General features: G+C 51.6%; 6 protein-coding genes; 4 read left to right on the top strand and 2 right to left on the bottom strand.

Moving 5' to 3' along the window:
* Positions 1 to 513: 513 nt before the first annotated feature.
* Positions 514 to 1,251, top strand: RCC_08785 (uncharacterized protein; the record flags this gene model as incomplete). Its single annotated transcript, XM_023774031.1, has 1 exon — positions 514 to 1,251. The coding sequence occupies one exon, from the start codon at positions 514 to 516 to the stop codon at positions 1,249 to 1,251; it is 738 nt and encodes a 245-aa protein (XP_023629799.1).
* Positions 1,252 to 9,011: 7,760 nt separating this feature from the next.
* Positions 9,012 to 10,572, top strand: RCC_08784 (related to mannan endo-1,6-alpha-mannosidase DCW1 precursor; the record flags this gene model as incomplete). XM_023774030.1 has 5 exons in its annotated part: positions 9,012 to 9,093; positions 9,144 to 9,587; positions 9,638 to 10,040; positions 10,092 to 10,502; positions 10,551 to 10,572. The coding sequence occupies 5 exons, from the start codon at positions 9,012 to 9,014 to the stop codon at positions 10,570 to 10,572; spliced, it is 1,362 nt and encodes a 453-aa protein (XP_023629798.1).
* Positions 10,573 to 10,874: 302 nt separating this feature from the next.
* On the bottom strand, positions 10,875 to 11,850 carry RCC_08783 (uncharacterized protein; the record flags this gene model as incomplete). XM_023774029.1 has 3 exons in its annotated part: positions 10,875 to 10,991; positions 11,051 to 11,394; positions 11,472 to 11,850. 3 exons carry the CDS (start codon positions 11,848 to 11,850, stop codon positions 10,875 to 10,877), a joined length of 840 nt encoding a protein of 279 aa, XP_023629797.1.
* A 1,732-nt stretch (positions 11,851 to 13,582) lies between these two features.
* On the top strand, positions 13,583 to 14,871 carry RCC_08782 (related to arabinogalactan endo-1,4-beta-galactosidase; the record flags this gene model as incomplete). XM_023774028.1 has 3 exons in its annotated part: positions 13,583 to 13,838; positions 13,894 to 14,629; positions 14,700 to 14,871. The coding sequence occupies 3 exons, from the start codon at positions 13,583 to 13,585 to the stop codon at positions 14,869 to 14,871; spliced, it is 1,164 nt and encodes a 387-aa protein (XP_023629796.1).
* Positions 14,872 to 18,106: 3,235 nt separating this feature from the next.
* Positions 18,107 to 19,240, top strand: RCC_08781 (uncharacterized protein; the record flags this gene model as incomplete). Its single annotated transcript, XM_023774027.1, has 1 exon — positions 18,107 to 19,240. One exon carries the CDS (start codon positions 18,107 to 18,109, stop codon positions 19,238 to 19,240), a length of 1,134 nt encoding a protein of 377 aa, XP_023629795.1.
* Positions 19,241 to 21,402: 2,162 nt separating this feature from the next.
* Positions 21,403 to 23,793, bottom strand: RCC_08780 (uncharacterized protein; the record flags this gene model as incomplete). XM_023774026.1 has 2 exons in its annotated part: positions 21,403 to 23,169; positions 23,224 to 23,793. 2 exons carry the CDS (start codon positions 23,791 to 23,793, stop codon positions 21,403 to 21,405), a joined length of 2,337 nt encoding a protein of 778 aa, XP_023629794.1.
* Between the last annotated feature and the right edge of the window lie 3,104 nt (positions 23,794 to 26,897).

Genomic DNA, 26,897 nt, shown 5'->3' with positions numbered 1-26,897 from the left:
AAGGCTCGTGCACCAGCCCTCCTCCATTTTCCTCCACTTCAAGGAGCGTCGTGACACTGTTGGTCGGCGGCGAGTGTCCCAGGATCAGGCGGCAGCGGTGTGAAAGTGAATATGGCAGAAGGTGAACATGTCTGTGAATCCTTGGGGGAGTGATCACGAGAAAAGGAGTAAATAGGTAAATATGTGTCAGCTTTGGATCCACTTCTCGGACTACTTAAGCCTTCATCTTCTACCTTCCACCGACTCCATCGACTGCACCAACTTCTTCATCGCGACATCCAGACATCAAAACGTTCAAACATCCAACAACAACAAACAAAAGGGCAAACACAAACAGAACCAATAGCCTCCCAGCCGCGCAACGACCGAGACTCAGCCAGCATTAAACACACATCTCCATAAAAGGCCTTCCAGCACATCGAGTTGGAAGACTGCTTCCAAGTCATCAATACCGTACATCCGAACCCAAATATACAGCATGATAAGATATATACTTACTCCCGCGCGCAGATCATGAACTCAATCGAAGCTTTAGAAGCAGAGAAGAAATCCCTCGCCGGCCGCGTCTGGACCGCGCGCTGGAAGATCAAGGACGCGGCAGAGAAGTATACCGCACTCGACTTCAACGTGAAGCGCAACATTCACCTTCAAGGCTGTAAGGCGCGTTTCCTCCTAGCTGGCCTTCTGCAGCACTGTCCGGCGAAAGACAAGTTCCGAAAAGTTCACCCGCACGATCGCGATCACAACGCCGGCGGCCCAACAGAGCTATGCCCAATCATCGACATCTTCGATGATATCCGCCAGGCTCAGAAGGATTGCGACGAGTGGGTCTTGCCAATCGCTCAGATTCGTACCAGTGTCACCAAGGCAGAGAAGGTCGTGTGGGTCGTTTTGATCCTGCTTGAGGCCGTGCAGCGCGGAGGAGACGAGACTCCTCCTCTTACCGTCGGCAGCGAAACTGTTGAGCAGTTCTGCGTGCGATTGCATTCGCACCACGTGATGGTTTCCAGCATGACCGAGGGCTACGATGGGCGATGGGCGCAAGTCCCAACAAACGATGGCGAGCTTTCCACACAGCAGATCATCGACAACTGGAACGGTGTCTGCCGCCTACTCATCGTGGAACATTTCACCCTGGAGAAAGCTCTGCATCAGGTCCGCATGGCCACTCGCGAAATGGAGTACCAAGAACTGGCTTGGTGGGAACAGACGCGCATGTGGTTTGAGTGGGAGCCTAAATTGGGTGCGTGAGCGGCTTTGCAGACGCGCAGGACGTCTTCAAGTTAGGTGGGAAGTTGGCTGTTGGCAGCGAGAGGGTCTGAACCATCGGCTATATTGATTTCTCGATATTCGCAGTGTTGTAATACTACTTGGGAAAGCGAATCATTTGTAATTGTATGAACAGTCGTCAGTTGGTTGTTCAGGAGTCCTACATCGCCACGCTTTCCATGAGATTCGTCGGCTACCTCAGCGGTTTCTCTCACTCTTCTCCTCTCGTGAATGAGGACCTCCGTCGGGCTAAAGACGGATGAAAGGCTCAGAAGAAGCTCGCCAGAATTGTGATGGGCTGCGCTCTTTACACTGTCATAACTACTCAGCTGGATTCCTGTTACGAGGTCGCCCTTCTTTGCCGTTTCTTCATTCCTACCTGCTCGAATGTCCGATCGGCACCACTTCTTCTATATGACAAGCTCACGAAGCTCACGCCCTTTTACGGCTTTTCACCGTTCTAGAATGACGCTTGTGCGGTCCGCAATGCTGCAAGCACAAGTGTGGTCATCTACGTGGACGATCCTCTCTTACTTGCACGCTTGCTATCGAGAATTCAGAAGAAGGCAAGCTCATTAACGACAAGCTTGGGATGCGCTCTTTGGCAGAGCTTCATTTCGACCTTGCATTACGGATGATTCGTAAATTCCTTGGCGGCAGCTTGTAGTTGTTCAAGAAATCTACGTAGACACTCTTTCCGCAAAGATCATCGAGCTTGGCTTCTGTGCCTCTGTAGGCGCTTCTTAAGCTGATGATGCTTGAAGGTCAATAGGATGATTGCTCTTCAAGCCTGCTGGAGCACCTTTCTTCTACACCCCTGGTCGGTAATCAGTCATCTTCCTCTTCTCTCTGAAGACGTAGTAGGGATAACTCCCTCCTGTTGGCAAGCCGGTCACCTACCTCTTCTCTTCTCTTTGAGGTCTTGAGTATCATGGGATGCTTCAGGTCTTCACCACGTGCGCAAACGACCAACTGGCCGCCGACACCACGACGCTTTCATTTGAGACGCTGTGTTTGACTGCCGCGCGAAGCAGATCGATCTTCTATATCGAATTTTTTGGCATCATGCAAGTGTGGCGATGCACCGTAGGAGAGGCGAATACAATAGTCTGCCTCTTAATGTATTCCGATGTAGCAATCGCAGTCTTTGCATCCTTCAAGATGGGATTTTCAATGAAAAAGCTGCGAATCTCCAACATAACTCCTCGTAGTGCATCATTCCATGCCGTTCGATCGTAAAGCAGGGCATTGTTGAGACAGGTCTCGAAAATAGGGCCACGGACTCGCCTTGATAGGAGCCAGGAAATCTCGTTGCAGGCGAGAGCAGCTCGAAGGTCCTCGACTTATGTGATCAAAATGGAAAGAACAAATGCTGCGATAGGGTCGTGGATGCGTCGAGAGAAAACTCGTGTGTTCACCTCCACGGACACGGATGATGGCTTCGCTGGCTTTCATGCCCGTGTTGTACGCTCGATACCAAGGCGTTGTCGGGGGAACATCCTCGGAGCACTGTAACGAGGCACGAAAGTCGTTAGTCGGTGCATATAAACAAGCTAGTTGACAAGAAGGAAGAGACTCACTGCTCTTGCGCGGCGCTCAAAGGTAGGCGATAACTGAGGGATCATACCGGATCAGAGCAAACTTAAAAGGAGTGAAGCTTTGCCTAGCATATCCTGCTCGAACGTTCCTAGCCATTTGGTGCACTCGCTCAACTCGCTCCCTCACGGCCTTGTGCGCCTCCGTCATCGCATTCTTCTCCTTGCTCGCCTTTCGCTAGAGATTATACAATCGCTTGCTCTCCATGTCTCACTTCGCGAGTTTTCACAGTGTCTTCTGGTGCTCCCTGCAGTACAGGTGGCAGTTGAGCGAATGCGAGACCGCCGGTGTCTGAGCTCCCGCAGAAGAGAATGACAAGCCTAAGATCTTTGTCGGTCTGTCGAGTTGTACACGACTGATATTATCCGCCTGGTTCTCAAGTTCCAGCACAGTGCGCCGGTGCTAAAGGCATTCAGGGGCTAATTCACGTCGAATCTGGAAGCCACGACTGCAAATATCGACTTGCCTTGCCGTTGTGTCTGCGGTTCTTTGATCAGTCGTATGCTCTCCAACACTCTATGCATGCTAAGCACGGCYTTTGACTTCATTTAACAAGCCACGAGTCTCCGGCTCAGGGACATTTTTCGATTAGGGTTAGATTTGGGCTTCGCTTCCGCAACTCCCTAAAGTCGAGCGAGTATGCATGAAGTACCGCGTTTAAGAAGATGGTCCGCCCATGAAGATCACGTCCACCACACCCTGTTGGTGAGCAGAACGGCAGCATGCCACGGAGGAAGTTTGAGCGAGATATTCTCCGAAGCGTCATGAGTAAGTAAGATCGCGTCTCTTTCCAGGTCTCGAAAGCCCCGGGAGGGCGTACTTCCAGGGCTGTATACAGACCGTCACGAAGCAGCTGGACTTTCTCATGTTTTCGGTTTTGGTTCACACGCGAAGTTGAAGTTCTTCGATGCAGATATCGGGATCGGAATACTCAAACCTGGCGGACAGGTTCCCATGAAGAGGCGCTTTTGTGGCGTACCATGGCGAATATCAAGTGTTCAAGCGTATCTTCCACTGCATGCATCATTTTTCCGAGCTACGAACTAGCCGAGTGGTGAGCAGGATACGATAAGAACACGGAGGATGTTGAGAAGTAGGAGCTTCTGAGACGGGGTGTCCCAGTTTCGGGAACTTCTATCAAAAGGCGACGATGATGTCGAAAATCGTTGCCGCTTTGTGGAGGCCGAGAAGCCAGCCTTCTTTCTACTCTTTTACCAGAAAACGTTATCTCTCCGCGAAGATTCCAGATGGGGTATGTAAGTGTCGAATTCAAGACCAGCGTACGGGGGAGGCTGAACTCACCGGGAAGATGTACGATGCTGCATCAGCTGAGTGAGCCATACCCGCACACATTGAACCTGAATGGTGTTCTTACAACTCTTGTATACAGGTGTGAAGTGGAAGCATACCATCAACCCCAGCCGTAAGAGATTCAGGGTTGATCCCAGGAGCGGGCCGAAGTTGAGCAGCGCGAATGCCGTAGAGGAAGTACATCTGATGACCGGGAGCTCTATAATGCACTGCGCAGTGGATTTGGCAGTATTAACTGCTTTTCTGCGAGAATGCTGGCAATATCCTCGCCGGCTGCCTCTCTCCGCTGGAACCGGATGTACGTAGCTCGACGATGCTACTCGCTGAGGTTTGCTCGATGTTTAGGATCGATACAGCTGTAGACGATCGTTCATTGTGCTGTATCAATCAAATTCCGAGCATTGAAATGATCTTGATCGAACCCAAGTACCGCCGCCGGGAGCTCGCGAGCGGCCAAATGAAAGGTCGGCAAACAGCTTGATTTCCAAAATTCAGTCCTAGACATCGAAGCGATGGACAATAATCCTTCAACAGAAGCTTCTGGGAACAGCAGGCAAAGCAGGGTCCAACGGTGTGAGATGGGCAAACATGGATCACCGAACCTGTGATCCGCGGCACTTTAGAGCGTACGATATTGTTGGAAGTGCTGTGCCTCCACTCCAACTGTGTGGCAGTGAGAGAAATGCATCCTCACCAAACTGCTTGTGGACGCCTTGTAATTCGCTTCGGCCGAGCCTTGGCATCGTTTCAGGACGAGGTTCCGCCACTGTTCGCGAAGGTGGAAAGTGTGCTGAACAGGGAATCAKGAAGATGCAAGAACAGCAGGAATGCAAGCGAAAAGAAGGTGGAAAGCAGGTTGTAATGGGTCCCTAGCATTTGCTAGACCACGGGACTTCGCAACGTGCTTTAGCTGTACGAGGATCAAGTCATGAGGTTGTTTTGCTGCGAATAACTTTGGTCATGCCACATCCGAGTCGTCGATAGTCGGTGGGGGAGGCACAGCATCATGCTCAATCAACCTTGGATACGTCGAGTGGAGATGGGCGGAAAGAGTGAGGGCGATTTGGCGAGGGAGCGTGGCCATCAAATGGCCTGCTGTAGACGAGGAGACGCCATGAGTTTGATTGAATTCAAGATTCGTCGCCTTCCTTATGGCATGGCTCAGATCCGAATGCCGAGTGAGAACTTTTCCGCGAGCCGAAGCAAAAGGAATAAGAAGGATCCAAAATGGTGAAGGAAGCATCAGGAATGCGAATGGATCCCATTCATCACTACCCGGCGCCTCCACTGATCTTCTTGCTTTACTAACATTCGTTGGTGTTCGTCAGCCACATTTCCATTCAAGACATTGCATCCGGCCTGCTCCTCACCTTGAGCAGGAATGAAGACCTGAAATTGAGCAGCCAGACGTAAGAGCTCATTGAAAGATCCAAGAGCAAAATGGAGCAAGCAAAGTAGCCTCCGCTGAGTTCTCCCCCTCAGGATGGCTTGCTGTTGCATCTCCTTGTCGCCCGCAAGCCTAGTATTCGAGCTGTTGTGACAATACATGTTCTCATAGAGATCACTCGTCGTCTCGAGGTTCTCAAGAGATCGAGATGCCCAGGCTTCTGCAGCATGGGAATGGCTTGATTCGTAGGTGCGCGGCAGTTTCCGTCCAATTTGAAGCCGCCTCGAGACATGACTTTACTCGGAGGCTCACCATTGGCGAAGTTCGTTGCTACAGTGTAGGCCGGTARAAGCAGAAGTCCGCATGAAAGCATGATATGTCTAGGATAAACGTGGGAAAGCAATGAATCAGAGGCGAATGAACCGATTGCGAGACGCAGCGTGTAGCCCTTGTTCCCTCCATGCGACATGTAGATGTAGTATCCGCGTAGGCTGCCCGATTGATAGCGTCTCTGACAGTCGATACACCCATCAAAGTTGCAAAGAGATGCCCGTATGGGAAAGGCAGTCCTTGAAATGACGATTCGGCATCTTGCGGTCCCGCGCCGTCGTCATTTCTCGAGGTCTTCAGAGATCACGAGATGGTGGAAACTGGCGTCTCTTACTCATTGGATGAGCCGCAATTGGTTGTGGAAAGGTGATTATATGACGGATGAAGAGCCCCATGGGTTATATAACGAGCTGGTTCGTGTTCTTCAAGGAAAAGGAATGCGGCTCACCAACCGAGAGAAATAGGCAGCTTGCCTCTGTCTTCCACATCTTCATAATAATGAGTGGCCAGACTCCCCTCGATGGCACCCCTGAGTCCCGTATGAGTATCAAGCTCGTACTCAAGGGCATATTGGCTGGTAAGCCAATGAAGCAGTGATTCGTAGACGGTAGATCACCGTAAGAATGATRTCCCGGTGCTGTACAAAAGCCGGAGGAAGTCCGTGAGCGGAAAGGGCCTCGAGGGTACACGAGATGGCGGACAATGGCCTTGTACCGCTACGTCCCACATCGAGTCTTGTGTGCGTCTCTTGCTTGGCTCGCACTGTCGCAGCTAGGTAGCACTGGCCTTGCAAAAGAAGTTTCAGGGAGACGCGCAAGGGAGGGCAGCAAGACGAGTGGGTGGTAAGCCGCTTCACCCTCCCCGAACAAAGGCATCGCGCTTTGAGCTCTCACCCGAGTTCCGAATTTCAAATTCTGTCGCAGATGTCGATGCTTCTCGCCCGTCAAGTGTCGCGGCCGAGTCGTGGGAGGAGGCTCTCGACGCGCGGGTAACGCCCTCGAGATGGCAGGGCTTTGAGTGGGTTGTAACAGGGCGAGTCGAGTGTTGGGCGAGAAATAGAGTATCTTAGTCTGAGAGAGCGGATTCGTGATGCTTCTGGCGACTTCAAGATGCCTCGTCTTCGTTGTCGCCCAGGACGCCCACGTAAGAGCACCTGAAAAAACGGGTACGAGCAGAGGCGATAATCCTTGCAGAGTGGTCCATTGCATTGGCATCCAGCAGAATAATCCTTTGTGGGTGATTTCGAAGCCATGGTTTAGCGCCCGCTAGACAAATAGAGGCAGTGTTCGGCCCGTGTCGTACAAGCTATCTTCCAATCCGCTGCCTGCTAACTCCATTGTCCTTCAAGGACATGCGAGAGAAACAGTCGATCAGGTGGAGGGTATACTGGCTGCCGCGAGGGTCAGTGTCGCCGGAAAGGGTCATTTCCAGTCCACGCCAAACAACTGCCATGGACCAACGACTGTTGCCGGCAATTGATATTTCGGTTGTGTGCGGTTTGCGTGCCTTGAACATTGGATGCAGCTTAGAATGTAGGTCCTCATATCACGGGCAATACTTGGCCCCCCCAGACCGTCTCCAATTTCTTCAGAGTAATGTCTGCGTGGAAGTGCCTCTGTTAATCATGTACCTTTCGTAGCAATTCCCCGACTTCTGTCTTCAACATGCACAGGTCCACGGCTGTCCTTAGCATCTTCAATAAAGCAGTCGACCGGTTCGTTCGTCGTATTGGAAGTGTGCTGCTTCTGTCTTGAAAGCCGCCCGCCTTGCAGAGTCCGGGAACGGAAGTTCTCCCGTGCGACAGTAGTGGTAGGGATCATGTAGATATACGCGCTCCTGTGGGGATAAGTTCCGCAACTAATGGAGATCCTTGGACAACGTCCAAGCTGAAGGTAAACCCGGAAGATTTCGGAAGGAATCGGTCAGGCAATGTGCGATCATCCCACAGACCGAAGCCTATCTCAACGGAAACACTACACCATCAAGCTCTGGAGTATCCGGATCACATGGGTGGCGCATGCAGGCCAGCCTAGGGCAGACCTCTTCTAGGTTTAGTGTATAGAGGGCCCGTGGCTCAGAGCTGCACCGGGCACAGGCAATTCCGAGCAGTTAGATAGATGATGAAAATGACACATTCCAGTTCCGTCACTGACTTTATTTCCTTGATGCTCACCGTCTTTTCTAGTAGGAGCCGTGTGAAAGTAAGATAGAAGCTGGGTYATTGGTGAGAAGATCGCGAGGAAGCATCGGTTCATCAACGTTTTGGAGGTCGCAGAGTACGTATCCTAGACGAGCTGGTCCAGAACGTGAGGATAGTGAGCGACACTGTTCGCTGACAGCGGTAGAGCCCGATGTTGGACTGCTGGCTGTATACAGCTCGGTATCGATATGCAACATATCCCGGAGGACTGTCGTATGTTCAGAAGTAATGCCTTTTTTCGGCAAGTAAGATCGCTGCGCAAGTTGAAAAGGTAGCTGCACCCAGTCTCTGCTTTGTGGAAGGGACTTGTCAACTGAGGTAGTACCGTCGGCACTGGTCGCCTAAAGTGAAGGATGGATGTTGTCCCGCCGCATAGCCGGGATGGATCGCATCGTACGCTCCATGAAGCCCAGGACAAAAGATTTGGCAGCCAAAGACCCACCCATCGCTGCACCGGCATTGGGGCAGCAAGGCCGCTCTCGGAGGATTGAGGACTGCAGCTCAGATAAAATCGGCGTTGGCCTTCATTACTGTCGTATAGTCTTCTGCCACGCGTGGCTATTCGAGAAGGAAGAAGACGTCCCTGGTAGGACGATCGCTTGATTTGGGCCAGTAAATCCGCTGCGCAAGGCAAATGCTGTCTCTCGCTCATCATTTGGCCCGTGGAAGTATATTTCCCGAATTATTCACTCTCTTGTCTGGAGTCTGTTGACTGAGGCAGTACCAGCTGTACCGTTCGTTCGAAACATGGAGTCTACGTGGGAAAGCTTGAAGAGGAAATGTCGTCGGATGAACAAAACGGGGTCCATTTACAGCCGCAGAAAGCGCAAACAAGCCCAGAGGTGGCTTCCGTTTGACTCACTCCGCTTCAAGACCAGGACATCAACATTGCTTTGCCTTCTTTCGCAGCAATATTAGATGCATTATATGCATATTTCCGCCTTGGTGGTGGCCTACATCACCACCACCATCGCCATTTCTCTCGATGTCAACAACACGGGTACGAATTCTGCGCATCCAAAGACTCAACTCGCCACTAATTCTCTTCAGAATCCATCAAAAACGCCGCCAAGATCGTTGCTGGCCGCATGACTTCCTACTACATTGGCCACGAACAAGGTGGCTCTCCGGGAGTCCTTCCAGACCCATACTACTGGTGGGAAGCCGGCGGCATGTTTGGCAGCCTCATCGACTACTGGCACTTCACCGGAGACTCTCAATACAACACCATCACTTCCGAGGCCATGCTTCACCAGGCATCCGACGGATACAATTACATGCCTCCGAACCAGACAAAGGATGAAGGAAACGACGATCAAGCATTCTGGGCTTTTACGGTCATGAGCGCTGCCGAATACGCATTTCCCGAGCCTCCCAGCGGCAATCCTTCCTGGATCGCAATGGCACAGGCGGTGTGGAATACTCAAGTCACCAGGTGGGATACGCTGACATGCGGTGGCGGGCTTCGATGGCAGATTCTGAYCCTCAATCCCGGTAAGTTCTTCCTTGTCGATCTTGAAGTCGCTACTAATCTAGATGAACAGGCTACACCTACAAGAACACTCCATCAAACGCGGGCTTCATGAACCTGGGAGCGCGGCTGTATGCCTACACCGGCAATGAGACTTACCGCGACTATGCTATCCAATCCTGGGATTGGATGGAAAGCATCGGCCTGATATCGCCTGACTACCTTGTCTTTGATGGTAGCGACGCCAACCTGAACTGTACAGAACTCGACCACACACGCTGGAGCTACAATGCCGGCCTCGTTCTTCACACTGCTGCAGTCATGTGGAACGAGACTGAGGATGCTACTTGGAAGCACCGCGTTGATGGAGTCTGGAATGCATCAGCAGCCGCGTTTTTCGACAAGAACCTGACAATGTACGAGTCTGCATGCGAGCCTATCGGCCAGGATGGAAATTGTAATCTGGACCAGCAAAGGTATGTGAAGCGTGCGCTTCTTTGATGCGTTACTTTCTAACCTCCTCACAGCTTCAAGGCCTATTACTCTCGCTTCATCGCCGCTGCCGTCAAGAACGCGCCCTGGCTAGACGCCATCACCAAACCCTACCTTGCAGCCTCGGCAATAGCAGCCGCAGCTTCCTGCATCGGCGGACCCACTGCATCAGACTGCGGCTTGAAATGGACAACAAACGGCACCTATGACGGCCTCACCGGCGTAGGACAACAAATGTCCGCTCTCGAAATCTTCATCTCCAATCTCGTCGAGCACGTCAAACCACCCGTCAATCAACATCACGGTGGCATGGGTACCCCAGACGCAAGTCTAGGAACTGGAACGGATAAACCTACCAAACCCTTGTCTTATATCAGCAAGAAGGAGAAGACTGGTGCCATTTGTTTGACTGTGGCGATGATTTTTGGAATGTTGGGTGGTGGATGGTATGTGATGTCTTGGACTGATGTGCTCTTGATACTGATTTGGTGCAGGTGGATGGCTACGGGGTTGTGAGATTGGATGAGATTCTTCGATGGGATGTGAGGTGTCTTGTCTGGACTCGCAAGGGTTTCTGGGTGGTTGGCATTTGGACGGGTGGTAGTCTGAGATAGCCCTGAGAAATCATCATTGGATCATGGGTCTTGAATGCCTACAACTTTAGGAGTCGGGTATTGACAAATGCTTTGATGCATACACTGCCGGCTACGAGTATGTAACGATACTCAGTAGCAGCTCTACATCCATTGCCCGGAACAGATACTTCCACTCCCCAGCCTGAATTTCCGGCCATTCCATCCAGACCACCGAATCCCCTTCTACTCGATCATCCTATTCCCATCACGGAAATCTTCCATCGCAACCAGCTCCAATCGACAAGCATCCTTATCAAAAGCATCCGGCCACCCATGTCTCAAATGACAATTGAAAACATTCTGCCATCCAAATTAGCCCTCCACCACACCCACTAGAAATCAACAACACATCAACTCACAGCCGCATACCACAACCCCTCAACCCTCTCCCACCCCGCCCCCTCAACAACCAATTTCATCATCTCAAATTCATCAGGCTTCCATTCCTCCAACGGCCAATCATCCGTCAACAATTCCATCGTGATTCTCGTCGATTCAGTACGAGACAATAATTTTCCTACCCATTCGCCACAATCCTTTGGAACGATCATGCGGATGAGACGAGCGTAGAGTCTTGTTTGGGTTTCGAAATACCAGAGGACTGGTTGCGGGGTGTGGGCGAGCCATTTTTGAGGTTGGGGGAGGGTTTCTGAGATGAGGGGGTTGGAGTTTGGGGAGACGGTGCTGTATTCTGTTATTGTTCCTATATGTCACGACCCGGATGGATTAGCTGTGTGTGGTCGGTCTTTGAGTCTCGGGGGATTGGAGGTTGGTACGCACCGTTCTCAACATCCAAGATGAGATTATACCCCCACATACTATTCATCTCGGTCAAATGCACACAATGGCCCGGGAGATGTACAGTAACATCCATGAACCCCGGTCCTCGTTGTCTCGTGTAATCTATGGGAGTCGCGTCCCATAAGGCGAGGACTTTGGCATTTTTCCACCAGAGTTCGAAGTAGGGGATGTGGCGCAGGATATGGATTACGGATTCGGTTTTTCCGCTTGCGAGGAGTCCTGCGACGTCGATGGTGGGCCAGCCTGTGGGGGGTGGGTATTTAAGGTCGAACTCGTTGATGTGGGTTTGTTTCGCGATTTCGGCGTAGAAGGTGGTTATTGCGGTGATTATGGCGGCGGGGGAGGGGGTGGTGGACATTTTGGTGGTGGTTTGTGGAGTGGTGAGGTGGATGGGAAGTGAGGAATGCGGGCGGATGGTTGTGTTTTGTGCTTTGTCAGCTACTCGCTGGGCCCATGCAGAAGAAGTTCATTGCTCGAAGGTTTTCTGTTGAAAGTGTGCTCTTTGGATATTCCCCGGCATGCGGCAATCGCATAATGACATTAGCTCTCAGAACACAGGTCGAAGTCCCCTGCCAGCAGGAACAGCACGGTACGTCCTTGGGGATGTGCGAGCCAGAAGTCGAGACCGAGATTTCGACCGGAGAATATTGGGTCCCTCAGCCTTGAAGATCCGCTCTTTGACTCCGCTCAGCGCGAGCATCCGTCTGTCGTCTCACGAAGATATTTGCTGCATCACTAGGAAGCTGACTGGCGGCGCATACCCTGTCGAGAATGGAACCCAACAATGTGGCTCAGTGCAGAGTGAGGTCGATCAATGTCAGGCTTGACGGCGGACATGGTCAATGTATGACTAGCCAGCCCATGGACAGTATCTTCCCAGCATCGAGTGCTCCCTCCTCCTTCGGGATGATCTTCTCGCGAAATCGACGGAAAGACGGCCGAGACCTCACGGACTGCTCATTATGGAAGGCGCGATGGAATCAATCAATGGATGCCTCTGAAATTATGATTCGCCGTCGACAGCATATGCCCCGGAATAGAGAACTCTCAGGTCGAAGTACCAGACTTTCTTTTTTTCTTTTCTGAATTCCACCGTCTTCTGCTCCCGCCAAAAGCAAGCATGAGTGGAACATCGTCCCTGATGGCAAATGCAATCCAATCCATCAACGTTGCCACCTTAGGCACAGGAAACCTTGGGTCCACTGTCGTTCGCCAGCTGTCTCAGGCAGGCCACGAAGTGAGGACTATCGCTCGTTGGAAGTTGACCGCGCTTCTGTAGATCAACTTCTCGAAAACGATGAATACGACATCCAGTTCTACCGCTCCATTTACCCCAGCTTCCTCCTGAGACCCAGAGGTGACCTACGAGCTCCTAATCATGACACCCTCGCTCCGCCAAGTTACTCCTCAGCTTCTCTTCGCCATTTCAGGCAGTTCCCTCTAGACCATCGTCTGCCTTTTCAAAGTCTTCACCTCCAAGGACATGCGAAATGCACTGCCGAGGAAGAATGCGACAGGTATGGACTTCCCTCACGCCAAGGCATTGCCCATATCATGTCCACGATACTTTACAACTGTGACAAAGCTTTGGCTCTACTTTGAGTGCSGGTCAGAGACATTCCCAGGACCAGGACATTCATGGGACAGGATCTTTGTGCTCAACCCAGTGACATGGAAAAAGATCTGACAAGAACCCGCAAGATGCGGAGCATCTTCGACGCTGAATGCTGAATTRTGAGAGGGCTCTCGGAGTGGAAGAGTCAACGTCGCCAAAAGCAAGGTGATTGCAAAGGTATCACCGACGGATTCCTACATCGTTCTAAAGGATGCGGATCTGCAGCAAGGATCAGTTCCCGGGATGTGGAGGAATCTCACAATGGTGGCCCGATTTCCCCTCTTTTGCAAGGATGGTAAAGGCCGGCAAGTGCATGGCTTCGATCCTAATTGGTGGGAAATAGTATCTACACCATGCCGGAGCTAGCAAGTGATCTCCAGTTCACCTGTCTATATGTGAAGCACTYCACTTTTAAAGATTGAACAGAGCCTCCGATCCCCACGTCTGGCAAAAGTCTTTCAAATCAAGCCGAACGATGCGAGCTTACTCATACCTAGTGGTTGCACTGTCGGCGGTGGTCATCGCATCGCCATCCAAGAAGCCTTTCTTCTACAAAGGTCACGACCTCTCCTCGTTGCAGATCCTCGAAGATGGCGGAGCGTCCTACAAGGACACTGCTCGTGGCAACGCAACCCGACCAGTCGAAGATATCCTAGGCGATGGTGGTATGAATACTGTTCGACTAAGGCTATGGGTGAACCCCACGATACCCTTCGATGGCCCACCAGGATGTACGCATATCCCAAGCCAATTGACGGACAGATCGAAATTGACCATTCGCAACAGACTACGAGACATATAATCTCAACTACACAGTATCCCTAGCGCAACGTTTCCACGCAAAAGGTTACAAAATCTACCTAGACTACCACTTCTCAGATTACTGGGCCGACCCACAAAAACAAGCCCAACCAATCGCTTGGCCAAAAACTCTCCCTCCACTCGCCAGGACTCTACGTAGCTACGTCTCCAACACTCTACAAACCTTCCACCAAGCCGGCGTAGATCTCGCACTCGTGAGCCTCGGAAACGAAATCCGCAATGGAATGCTCTGGCCCTTGGGTCGCGTCAGCGTGAACCTCGAACCCGAATCCGCACGCATTGCAAATTTCACTGGTCTTGCAACTCTCTACACCGCTGCACGAAAAGGAGTAGATGATGCCATCCGTACCGGGATATCGAAACCGCAGATCATGATCCACATTGATAATGGCTATGATTTACGACTTCAACAGCGCTGGTTCAGCGCTTTACTAGCGACTGGTACAGTTAAAATTTCGGATTGGGATGTTTTTGGATTTAGTATCTACCCGTTTTACGGTACTGCTGCTACGCTGGCGAATTTGAAAAATTCCGTGAATTGGATTGCGGAGAAGTTTGGGAAACCTATTCATATTGTTGAGACTGATTGGCCGGCGATTTGTACTGGGGATGAGATTCCGAGTTTGAGTGAGCCGGGTATTGTTGCTTCTGTTGATGGGCAGTTGGAGTGGGTTGGGAAGGTTGTTGATGTTGTTAAGCAGTGAGTTCATGCTTGATTTTTCAACCTTGGCCATGTTGTTTCTAGGGGAAATTTGCTGACTGCCTTGTAGGATCCCTGATGGTCTTGGACAGGGAATCAATTATTGGGAGCCGGCGTGGTTGAATAATACTGGGCTTGGTAGTGCATGTCAGGACGCCATTTTGTTCGATGCTGATTGGAGTGAGTTTCCGAAGGTGGTTGCTTATAGTAGGAAGAGTGTGGGTATGTTCAAGGGTGTGTAGAGTAGCACTTCCGAATGCATTGCTCATGTTGGAAAGAAAGGAAAGATTAGAGCGGTACGAGATCCTTTCTCCCCTGGCCATCTTCAAACCTCGCTCTCCGCAGACCTGCCTATCCTTAGTATGCAAAAACCTCGTCAACCAGTGGAGTTCGACAGAGAGCGAGAGCCTAACAACTCCAGTGAGCAAAACTTCCAGCTGGTAGCCAGAGCTGTCGATCTGAGACATCATTAACAAGAGCAGCGCTCTGAACTGATTGACGGCTACACTGCTAGTAGCAGGGATTCCAATAGGTTTCAAATCATCGAGCTTGTAGAGAGCAAGGCCTCAGGATATTATGGACTTGACTGAGGATGCCTTGTCCTGATGAGATAATTAGGGTTCGCCGACCTTGACAAGGAGACCCATTATCTGTGGGATGAGGCGGCGTTGGACGAGGATGCTCCGATGGAGTACGTAGGCTGCCGTCGTTGCCTGAAGTCCATAGGAGAAATGCGCATCTACAACAACCTATACTGCAAGGCCTACCGTTTCTACAACTTAACTACTCGCAAAGAATGCGAGCTAGTAAGTCGCGGGTTTCTATCTCTATGCGAATGCTATGCTAATCTTGTGATTTAGCTAGGCAAATACGTGTAAGGACGGGCGAACTAGCTAGTTCGTCTGTAGGATGCGTTACGGGTAGAGATAGATCGCATCGAAGCGACTATTAATAAAGCCGTATACTCTACCATGTCCGCACGCCGTGACCGCCTGCATAAGCTATGTAGAGGCGACCCCGCTGCGATCCGCGCAGGGCATATCCTCAGCATCGCGTCTGTTTCCATAAACATCTCCCTCCGTAACCAGGAGAACGAAGCAGCCCGCAATAGCGAATCTGTGACTATAACGCCACTTAGTGGCCCCCGTTCTATGTAGGACATCGCAATGATGGTTGCTGCGCGTGATCGCATGGCGGCCGGCACCCACAGCTCCCAGGGACCGGGACCGCGTGTACATGGCCCTTGTGCTGTAAGTGTTCCATGTCTTTTAGGAGACGGAGATGGAGCTTGGGGTTTTCAAACATTAACTGCCCGTCACCGTTTCCAGTGGCGCTCCTCATCAGGAATCCGAGCTCATACATACATTTATGCCGGTCGACTGCCGCTCCATTCGTCCGAACATCAAAGATTACATCTCGCAGCGCCTCACTCGCACTCCCACCAGAAATCCAGGGCGTCATTTGCGAGCATCTCATCGAGGACTTGAATCTACACGTTCGGCGGATCTAGTACGTCGACCCGGAGGTCCTTAGGGAAGGTGTCGACTGTCAACAAGCCTGAGGATTGAAAACCTCCCTTCGCTTTACGACGCACGTCGCGGGATTGAAACCTGTGGTAGACGACTCACTGGAACGCTTGATCGGACATGGAAGAGTTGCTGTGGTTGTCAACGGTCGATATCGAGAGTGGGGGTTGAGGGACAGGCGACATACAGCCCAGAAGTAGGTGGCTTAGGAGGAATCTGCTCTAGCCTCTGGCCAGGGATGACACCTGGAACGAGGACGGATGTCCTTGACATGAATGTGCAAACTCAAGCTGTCTCCGGTTGCATTACTTTCAAATCCGTGTCCTCAACTATCCTCTCCGTACAATGACGGACCACTCTGCTGGTAGTAAGGGATTCAGCGGCTCCAGGAATGTCAATACTGTAGAGAGAATGACCTGAGACTACCAGACATGCGAGCGAAAATCCGTGTCTTCTGCGAGCACGAAGCGGCATCAGAGAGGTCCAGCTGATGAGATTGCTTTGTCGACGAGCGCTGTCCGTCCTTCGGGACTGCGCAGCAGCGCGGGCAAGCATGTTTCCTTCAGCAAGGAATCCGCCAGGGTCGTGAGGCCTTGAAGACAAAGGTCTCTGTGGTTTGGCTGGTACAATGGCGAATTCTCTGGCTGCCAGGTATTCGCACCCCATCATTCCGCCGCCTCCCGAGAACTTGCACCCAACTTCGGAATTTTGTACTTAGCTGTTGTGGATGAGGAGTGCGGCATTGAGATCCATGGGCGCTTTCTTACAGGCGGTGCTTGTTGTGCGGCACAACAGTCGAGTACTTGTGGAATCCTTCGCGTTGCTCTCTTTCGATATCTCAGAATGTGGAGCCTATCTGTGCATATCTCTTCCAGGCTTGATGATAGCCTCCAGATGTCCAGTCGGAACAAGGATACCCATTCTTCTGTCCCCACATATCGGTGCCCTTCTCAGGATAATTGTACCATTCAGTCATCGGAAGGCATGTCGTGATGGGAGCAATGGCAGATCGAGAAACCTCCAGAAGTCGCTCCATTGATCGCTGCCGTGTCTTCACGGCCGCATGAGTGAGTATGTGGTGTGATTCGATGTCAACTCGTAGAAGGTTGTGGTTGTAGGCTTTACCAGGCACCAACTGCTTGCTACATGTTCAAGCTCTGCGAAGAGGTGGAATATGCCAGACAGCCGGTATCTCACCTTTTTGTCGTCTTTGTCAGTATCGAAGAATCCATGTACTACCCAGAGCTGTCGAGATGAGAGATCATCAACAGAGTAGCGCCCCGAACTGCTCTCTCGATTGAATTAACTTGCCACTCTGCTAGTAGTAAGGATTCTAGCAGGCCTAGAATCGTCGAGCCWGTAGAGAGTGAGTCCTTGGGCCATTTTGGGGATGAATGAGGATGTCTTGTCCCGTATCGACAGCTCTGATACTACCGACGCTCGGCAACACTGTCGAGGTGTAAAGACATAGTATCGGTCCTAGCTTCTACTTGGGGTTGGCAAAGACGAYTTGCCATCAGAATTCTCCTTCGAAGAACCTGTCGTCGTGCTAGTAACCACTTGCCTGGCTTAGAACAAGCTGAAGCTCCTAAGGCTTGACTCTTGAAGCAAGAAGTGGGAGCAAAGACTAACGTTTGCCGCCCTTAGCTGACTCATCCGCCAATGTTTGGAGCTGTCGTAGTCCTGAGGGTGTCCTGTTGCTGAGCGTATCTCTCATCTTCTGCATAGAATGATTGTCAACCTCGAGCGAAAGGGGTAACTGTGGCGGTAAGGAGGCATGTAGGAGCGCTGAATGTCAATAAGGGGTTGAAACGACCTGAACGAATCTCAGGAGTGGCAGATGCTCTCACATGCATCATCTTGAGAACAACATTCACTACTGCTCGAAAGCCGTAAATCTGGGCGTCTTCCCGCTCACATGCATGACTAAGCAGCCCGACTAGCGGCCTCCATGACCATCGCGGTCCAATTCCGCGACAAGTATAACACGCCAGACATCACCTCCTCCAGCAACATCCTCGCTTCTTCCAGCAAACTCCTGGACGTTGCTAGTAATATGTCGACTATGCCTCCAACCCACTGCACTGGCTGCGGAGACGAATTCCAGGCGCTCGAGGCGCGCATTCCCATGGCCGGCGACGATATCTGCCGTGAGTGTTTCGACTGCTCGATCAAACCTCAATTCGAGTCTGCCCTGGTCAATGAAGCCGACTATCCACCTACAATTGGCCGTACAATCCTCAACATCCTCGATTACTCCCACCTCCTCCCCGGTGAGCTCATCGACGCCTACATCAAAAAGGGCAACGAGTATGCCATTCTCCCAAAACATCGAGTTTACTGCTCGAACAACGCGAAATGCAGCGCCTTTCTTGGACACATTTCCAAGGAAGAATTCCTCGTCTTATGCGAAGAATGCCATTCCACCACCTGCATGAGCTGCTGCAAGATAGTCAGATACATCAGAATCCGCGCGCTCCTATCTCGTCCTCACAAATGCAAGAAACTGGGCGATCCCAACGACCATCAACTTCCAGAAGAAACGCGCGGAAAGGAATGGCAAGTTTGTCCCGGAGAAGGCTGTGGAATCCTCGTAACTCTCAAAGACGGATGCAACCACGTCATCTGCACCGTCTCAGCTTGCAGAACTGAATTCTGCTTCTTCTGTGGTAAACCGGCCAAGGGTAGCAGTGGACACTGGCGTAATCGCGGTCCAACCTCATGTCCACGCTACGGCACCACACACTTGCCAGAAGCGGAAGCCCCAGGAGCTATGGATGCGATTATTGAGCAAGCTCAGGAAATGCGCCTTCGATTAGACGCGCTGGTTGAATTTATGGATCAGCCGGACATCTTGCAGCCGCCGAGGAATATCGACCAGTGGCTTGGTCGCCCCCTTGGGGCGCCTATTGCGGACGAGCAGGGGGACTTGGGAAGGGTGATGGCTGAGCGGCAGAGACAGTTGCGGGAACGAGCGGCTTGGGAGTGGGATCGTATGGGCGCTTTGGGTCATTTAGAAGTGGGAGAGCAGGCTTTGTGGAATTTCTTGCAGGATGTTGACCTTCCTGATTTCGGAATGGATTAAGCGAACGCTGTGGAGTTCTGGATGAGATTTCAAATACGGTTCATGAATGCTTTGAACTCCATGGCTTTCTTCCACACTCTGCAAGCTCATAGGCTTCTCACTCGTTGACCAAGGTCACCGGGTTCGAGATAGCAAGCGAGTTGAAGAATACCAGCTGACGCCTATTGGCGCTTTTTGGCGCATTGGGAATATCAAATACTCACAGATATCGATAAAACTCGAGCTCATCTCTGCTTTCTCCCTCTCCCTCAGAGCCACAGGCGCCTTGCAAACGAACATCCTATCCGACACCTTTAATGCCATGGTTGTTCTGAGAGGGCATTCGCAGTTCCATGCTGCCTCCGGAGGTTTGGAAGGCATTCAGCAAGCCTCCTGATCTCCCGTATGATAGCGCGCCTTTCTACTTGCTAACATCGATCATTGGATCTATTCTGCTCGCCGCAGTGGATATATGGACTGCTGCCGACGGCCATCCACCCGTGAACAATCCATTGACAAACTAAGTGTGAAGAAGTCGCTGGAAGCCGTGAGGTCAATCAATCTCTGCKCTCAACAGCTTGCTTTTCGTCGTTTAATGAACAGCTAGAGTAAGTTGAAAAGCTGAATTAGCTGCTCATACGTTGAGATACTTGAGATCGCTGCTTGTAAGTGGAGATACTTTGGACATGGGGGTTTAAGGATGGAGATCTGCAGGCTTTTTGGGCGCAACCTATGAATGACTCCTGCTGATGGCTGAAAATCACTTCATTGGTATTATGCGAGCTGGGCGACCACTAAAAAGCAGCACTACTCGTTGATCCGTAGAACAAAAGCAGAGCAGGCAAAGGTGTCTCGGATATATTGAGCCCACTGATCCCGGAGATCTTTGAGGATTCATGCCGTTGGGCTATACAGCAGAGAAAGTTGCAACTCCTCTCAAAAGTCCAAAGCGATGCATGTCAAATACCCTAACCCTAACCTCCCGTTCAATCCTTAGCAGAGCTACGGCAAAAGACCTGTTGGCCTCTCACCCAATCCAGATATATCCAGAGATTCCCACACAAGTCCTCGAAATATCATGGAGAAGCATCTATCAGCGGCTCGAAAGTCTTTCCATATCCATAACATCCTTGTCTCAAGACCGACCGCGAAAGAATGCCAAGCTTTTTGGCTTCAGGGGGTGCTTTCTGGCTTCCAATGAATAGGTTTAGCAAGCGGTTATTTCGACGTGCTGATATGTGACCAGTGGTCTGTGGACCTCTCTGTGACTATCGCAGGGGGTTTTTACGTTAGGATATCGATGGTCACTTTGTTTTACATGCCATTTCTTGAAAGACCTATGAGCGAGCTCGTGGGACGCTTCTCTTGCAAAGGACATCCGGTGAAAAACCGAACCGAAACGCTTTACAGCACATCACGCATATTCATAGGGGGGGGGGAAGACATACTCCTTCGCAGAGAAGATCATTCCGCCCAAGGAAGACCCGCTCCATTAGACACCACCTTGCTCCTTACAAAACGCCAAGCCTGCCCACTCTCAGGAGACGCTTCTTCCAGATGATTGGGGTAAGTGATTACTCGACCACCACAACCTCCCCCGAAATTATATTGAGGATTCATACGCCTTGATACCCTGACCAGAGGCTCCCCATATGGCTTTTGAGTTTTGGAGGAAAAGTTTGTGGAAGTTGTGCAGATGCGGGAAGAGAACCCTAACCCTACAACCCTAACCCTAAATCCTGAAGCCCATTGAGGAGAAGGCGTGAGAGTCTGTTCGATGAACTTTGCATTGTGAAGTGGTGAAAGCGGCATAACAGGGAGGAGAGGAGAGTATAGAGAACGGAAAAGCAGAATGAAGACAGTGAGTCGTTTTCAAAGAGAGCAAAACTATGTAGTGCAGCACCTATAAGCGAGCCTTCTCCGCCCAAGCCCAAAGTCTCCCAACACCCAACTCCCTGCCAAAAATCAAAAATCAAAAATCCCTCAAAAACGCCTTTCCATTCCCCATGGAATCTCAAACTCCCTCCCTGGCCATGCGCATATGGATGGCCATTTGTGAATGAAATGGGTGATAGTGATTCTGCCCTCCCTTCATTGCAAGCCTCGCCGTGATCTCATGTCTCATGGGCTTCGAGAAACCGATGGAAGATGGTACTCACGCTTCTCATCTCATGGTCTTCCCTTCAATCATAGCCAAAAGCCGTGCCTCTTGAAATCAGATTCCGACTCTGTTCCCCAATCTCCATGTCTCTCGCCTTCAATGCCGCCAGAAAAGAAGCACGACGCTTCTGGGCATCGCTAGTTGCGATCGCAGCACCCTCTGGAACATCCTCGGCGTTTCTCCGCGCGACCTTGCTCGTCTTGCGTCCGAAGGCGATGTGCGGTAACATCATGGGCGATGTTGAGCAGGAGCCAGTATGAGTTACGGAGCTCTTCTCCGGCGTCTCCGGAACTTCATCGAGAGTCTGATGCTTTCGCGAAGCCGTGCGAACTCCTCCGAACAACTTCGTCTTGGATGGAAGCTGCTCGTTTTCTGAGGACGCTTCGTCTTCTGAGTATTGTGTGTCATCGACGATAGGCGACGGGGCAAAGCAGTTGATCTGAGAAGAAGAAGGAGTCGGTGAGATGGATCGCTGGGAGAGGTTCCTGGATGTCGGATCGGTCGATTTGATTTGGGTGAGATACGTCAAGCCAGTATCCGGGTCAACTGTCTGGGCAAAGTCGCGGGGGTGTCCATCAAAGGTCAGTTGGACCACCTTCTGAGCGTTGGCTGAGGTGGTTGCCACACCGTTCGCGAGACTCGCCTCGCCTTCGTGAAAGGTTTGGATTCGGCCTGCGTGTGGAGAACAGGTGATCTGATAAGCCGCAGGCTCGGTGGAAGTGTCGAACGCTGCAGCGTTGGCGAAACTTGTCTCCTCGACTGCCTCCACCTCGCCACGTCCTCTTGGGCGGGTAGGGCGCATGGGAAAGCCATGGATCATGTCAGTCGCCGTCGAAAGTACTTTCGTCTTGGAGCCACTGTGCGACGCCAGCACCTGCTTGCGAAGCTCGCCGATCTCACTCGCGGTGGCGTGCAAGAAGGCTTCCAGCTCGCTCTCGCCTTCGTCTTCATCCTCGGAGAGAAAGACTCTGCCTTGAGTCTGACTGCTTGTCAAGCTGCCGGTATCGTATTGGTCCGCTTCATCTAGCTCCTCAGTGATCGTCTGGAACGATTGGGAAGCTGTATCGCTTGTATCTTCAAGCGCGGCGAAAGAATCTTCGCTCTGCTCCTCCTGGACTGATGGAGTGCTTCTCACTGGCGACCACTCCCCTTCTTCATCCCACTGCCCCAGCAAAAGCTTCGTTCCGCTGAGCATCTTCTCGACGACAGACMAAGACAGTCTCTCACTGTCAACATTCCTCATAAGCTCAAAGGCTGCCACCACGACCATCAACTGWTCCCTCGAGCCGCCGATGCTGTGCTCGATATCCGGAAAATCGAAACAGAACATGGGTTTGTGATGGAACAGACGGAACCATTCGAGGAGGTTCTCCCAGTTGAGGTTGTAGTTGGCTCGAATGAAAAGCTCGCCTAGCACGACGTTCTTGAGGACAGTGAAGTGATTGAGATCGAGGTAGTTCTGCTGGCGAATGCGATCGACGCGCGCCCACCACGATAGCAACGGCGTCACGTCCCAGTCCTCGACTTCAATGACCATACGATTCGCCAGGTAGAACACAGGAGTGGCTTCCTCGCGAATCTGGTGACACACTTTCAAAAACGGCACCTTGCTGGCGGGATCGCCGACCTTGGCAGAGACAACAACGAATTGTTGCAGTTCCCCTGTATCATCAGCCAGTCGGGCAGTGTGAACGAGTACGGCGATGGAGATTTCGTTGCGGATAGCCAGAGGGAGGTTTAGCAGATGGAGACGTTTGCGGCAGTTGCGCATGTCTGCATTGTGGGCAGCCTGGGTGTTCATTAGCGGGCCTACTCATTCAGTGACGGACGTTGTGCAACTCACACTACGCTCGGGTCGCTGCATGCTGGAGTTGAAGACTTCAGAAGAAACTTCTTCGGACTCCGAGGAGCTGTCGWCGTCTTCTCGACGGTCTTCTTCGTCGTTGGCCTCCTCGCTACCGTAGCCTTGTTGGGAGCCATCTTCTTCATCGTCTTGCGCTTGGCTGCCGTCCTCTTGACTTCCATAGTCTTGATCGTCATCGCTTTGATTGTCGTCTTGCGCGTCTGCTTCATGCACACTCTCGAAATCCTCACCAGGATCGTCCTGCTCGGAGTCGTTGCTCGAGGTACAGTGGAGATCTTCTTCTTCAGAATCATGACGCGCAACGACGGCGATATTCGCAACAGGAGTAGCATCTTGCTGCACACTCAGAAGATCCTTGGGCGTTGCATCAGTTGCCAGATCGTGGTCCGCTTGCGCTTCATCAAGGTCTGAAGCCGCCGGAACAGACGAGAGAAGGCTGCTGCGCTGATCGTGCGTCATCTCCGCCGGGTTGGGACGTTGGCGCGATTGATCGCCCTCGAGCGCGTCCCGCGCCTTGCGCTTCCTCCCAAAGGAGAAGAAGCCGACCATGTTGGCCTGTTGAGGTTGAGGTGTAGTGTTGTATGCAGGGATGTGATGGTTGTTTGGTGATTGTTGTGTTGGATGTTATTGTGTTGAATGTTGAGTGTTGAGAAGTTGGAGACGAGATGAAGTTTTGATGTCTACTACAAACRCCAGCGCGTCACGAACGCCGCACGACGCACCAAACCTTAATAGCCCGGGTGAAGTGGAGTTTCGACCTTCTAAGAATTTTCGACATGTTGTGAAGCGATTCCAGAAGCAATCTAGTCATCACCAGCGCTGACCACCATCCCTCAAGCGAGTAGTGCGTCACTTGGAAACATTCAGCAGAGAAGCATTCACCTAAGAAGGCATCGCACGAAAAGGTGAGGCCTGGAGGGCGCCAGAACTCGCGCTGAGCGGCCCTGTGTGGAGTCTCCCCGACTAACGTGTAGGAGCACATCTGTCGATGACGACCACAGTATACTTATCTCAAGAGAGGAACAGCATTCAAGCGGCATCTGGCTATGCCGCACGGTGGATTGACATGATGGGAGATAGGTCCGGTGAGATTTGTATTCACCTTAGAGTGTTGTGGGCGTGCGACGCTGGCGTGAACGCAACAGAAGGTGCTGCAGCTCTCCGACCGCTTGTCCAAACATGTCAACCGACAAGTTCCTGGAAGTGGTCTCCTTTTTCCGCTTGTTTGACCTATACGGTGTTCATCTGCACAGCCGAAACTTGCTGAAAAGATCTGACAAAGCACTGCGGCAAAGGACTCAGAATAAGAGATGTGGCTAGATGTTACAAGCAGCTGATGTTTGGATGCTGTGCAAGTCCAGTCCCAAGACTGAATCTACGTGGTCTTCTCGTCAGTGTGTTGAAGGAAGGCAATGTAACGAAACCGTGGACAAGATTCGACAACGGGATAGGGAACAGCATCCGATGAGCTCAAGTAGTCCGAAGAAAGCGAAAGCGGAATCTGACTGACGAGTTCCTCAGGCCTCAATCTGCATGCTTCCGGGGTTGACATCTTTGAGAAGAGCATACGGAGGTATGTATACGGAACACGTGCGATGGGCGTACGCATAGCCCAATGCTTACTCTACCCGCTGGAAACAGCCGGCAAGACCCGCAGTCTTGAGTACCGATGTCCTCTTCATCCTTTTCTGAGCTTTGAAGCACGAGCAGCATGCTTCTTCTCGGACCTCCGTGTACAGACACCAGAAATGAAAAAGTTTATTTACGTTTACAGTTTATGGACATCTCCCTTTCAGGATTACTTTCCGCCCAGAGCTTTCTCACTCGCAAGTGTGCTAGATATCTGCAAGAAACACCTGCACGACGGTGTAGTCAAGCATTCATCTACAAGCGAGCACCAGGTTTGCCACAACATTGAGCAGAAGCTCTCTTCCTCCACTCTTGTCTATCTCCTCCCTTGCACACTGTCTGCCCTCAATACAATTTCCGGAGTTGGCGTAGCCGTCTGCTCCGCCATATCTCTTAGCCGTCTTTCCCTTGCTTCTTCGGCATGGCCTTCGCAGCTTTCCACAGGGGTGAGCGACATCTTGTGCTTCGAAACTGCGACCCTGCTTCGTGACTTTCAATCTTCATTGGATATCAGTTGCTTTTCGGTCACTGAATGCTCTCAGCCTAAATCAAGACCTGTGCCATCTTTTGACCGCACAAATGAGGCTATTGATCCATAGACAGCCAGTCCTCTCATGAAGGGAAAGAAAGCGGCGAAGCTATTCTTCCGCTCTTGCAATGCCGTCCCCAGTTCCCGACTTATAAAGCTGCGGATATTCGACTGATGTACCAGCGTACTGGAGAGAGAAGTACCACATTGCATGCAGTTGTTGAACTTGTCTGCTCATGGATAGTCATCTTGCGATATGTAAACCTTTCCAAGCTCTTTTGAGTAGTAGCTGCCAACGTCCTTCCTGTGCGTGATGATCCGCCGACTGGATTTCATTTGGAGCTTTGTGGTCCGGTCCAGCTTAAAGTCCCATTCCTTCTCATGAATCCTTGCCTGCCGTATTGTCGCCGGTCCTGAAATGCCTCTCAGAAGGGCTCTCGAAAGGGTTTCCCGAGAGTGCTCAAAGTATCGTCGGGCATGTAAAACCACTGCCAAAGGCGACGTGCGTTTTGCTTCGACGATATCCATAAAGGGTGCCCTGCTCCTGATTCCTCGATTTCAAGTTATTGTTACAGACAGGCTGCTTCTGTKCGGCAAGGAGTCTGCCTCGAAACGCTGCCCTTTGGATCCCCATGCTGAGCAAGCCTGCCTGCCACCTCTACTACAATGTCAAAACAGAGAATTTGGATAGATGGATGTGTTGATTCCTGACCCGCATGTATCTGAGAAGCTACGCTGTACTACTTGGCTCAGGTGTACCATGTCCTGCAAAGGGCTCTGGCTTTGTTCCTCCAGATGGTCTGAATCCACCGAACGGYCCTTCTTTCAAAGCTGCCTTGCCCACGACTGTGCCTCCTGAGCCTATGATCCTTGCCGCTTCCGTCCATCCTCCGACTCCGTTCCGGTGCCTGGTTCACGGCTTTGTGGGCTATCTCTCGAGGAGCGCATGGGTTTCGTGGTGCAAAGGGTGGTTTGTGGAGTTGTATTCTTTCGCAAATCCTCAGGGGCGAAGGGTGGGAAGCCGCGTGTGTAGGAGAGAGGCAGCAAAAGCTGCTTGGAAGAAGCACGTGTGTTCTGGAATCTCGTGGCCTTTGTCTGAACGCGGAGAGCAAACCCGCCAGTCGCGCGGCGCTGGTTTCCACGTCGAGGTCGTATGATGGCCAAAAGGAGGCTGCAAGGAGGTAGGAGCCCTTGATGAGCTTGCTGGTGGGTTTCCGAGTGTGGTGAAGATGGCACTCATGCTAGCGAACATCGGCAGTTGTTGCACCAGGTCTGAAACTCGCAAAGACCGTCTGCCAGCTGTTCAATGTGCTTGACGCTGCCTTTGTCGCGCGAGTCAAATCTGCCTTCTCAAGCTGCGCATCATTCAATCTGTGTCTGTATGCCTTCGCGAAAGTCGGAGGAGCTGCATAGATACTGTCGCTCACTCCGCTGCCTACGTCCAGAGCATTTTGAGCGTCTAGCCGGCCACATTGTCGCTGCCGTGCGAGACACA

Source organism: Ramularia collo-cygni (assembly GCF_900074925.1).
Source record: "Ramularia collo-cygni strain URUG2 genome assembly, contig: RCC_scaffold15, whole genome shotgun sequence".
Lineage (NCBI taxonomy): Eukaryota > Fungi > Ascomycota > Dothideomycetes > Mycosphaerellales > Mycosphaerellaceae > Ramularia > Ramularia collo-cygni.
The sequence above is the reverse complement of the archived record's forward strand: the minus strand, read 5'-3'. Positions and strand labels throughout refer to the sequence as shown.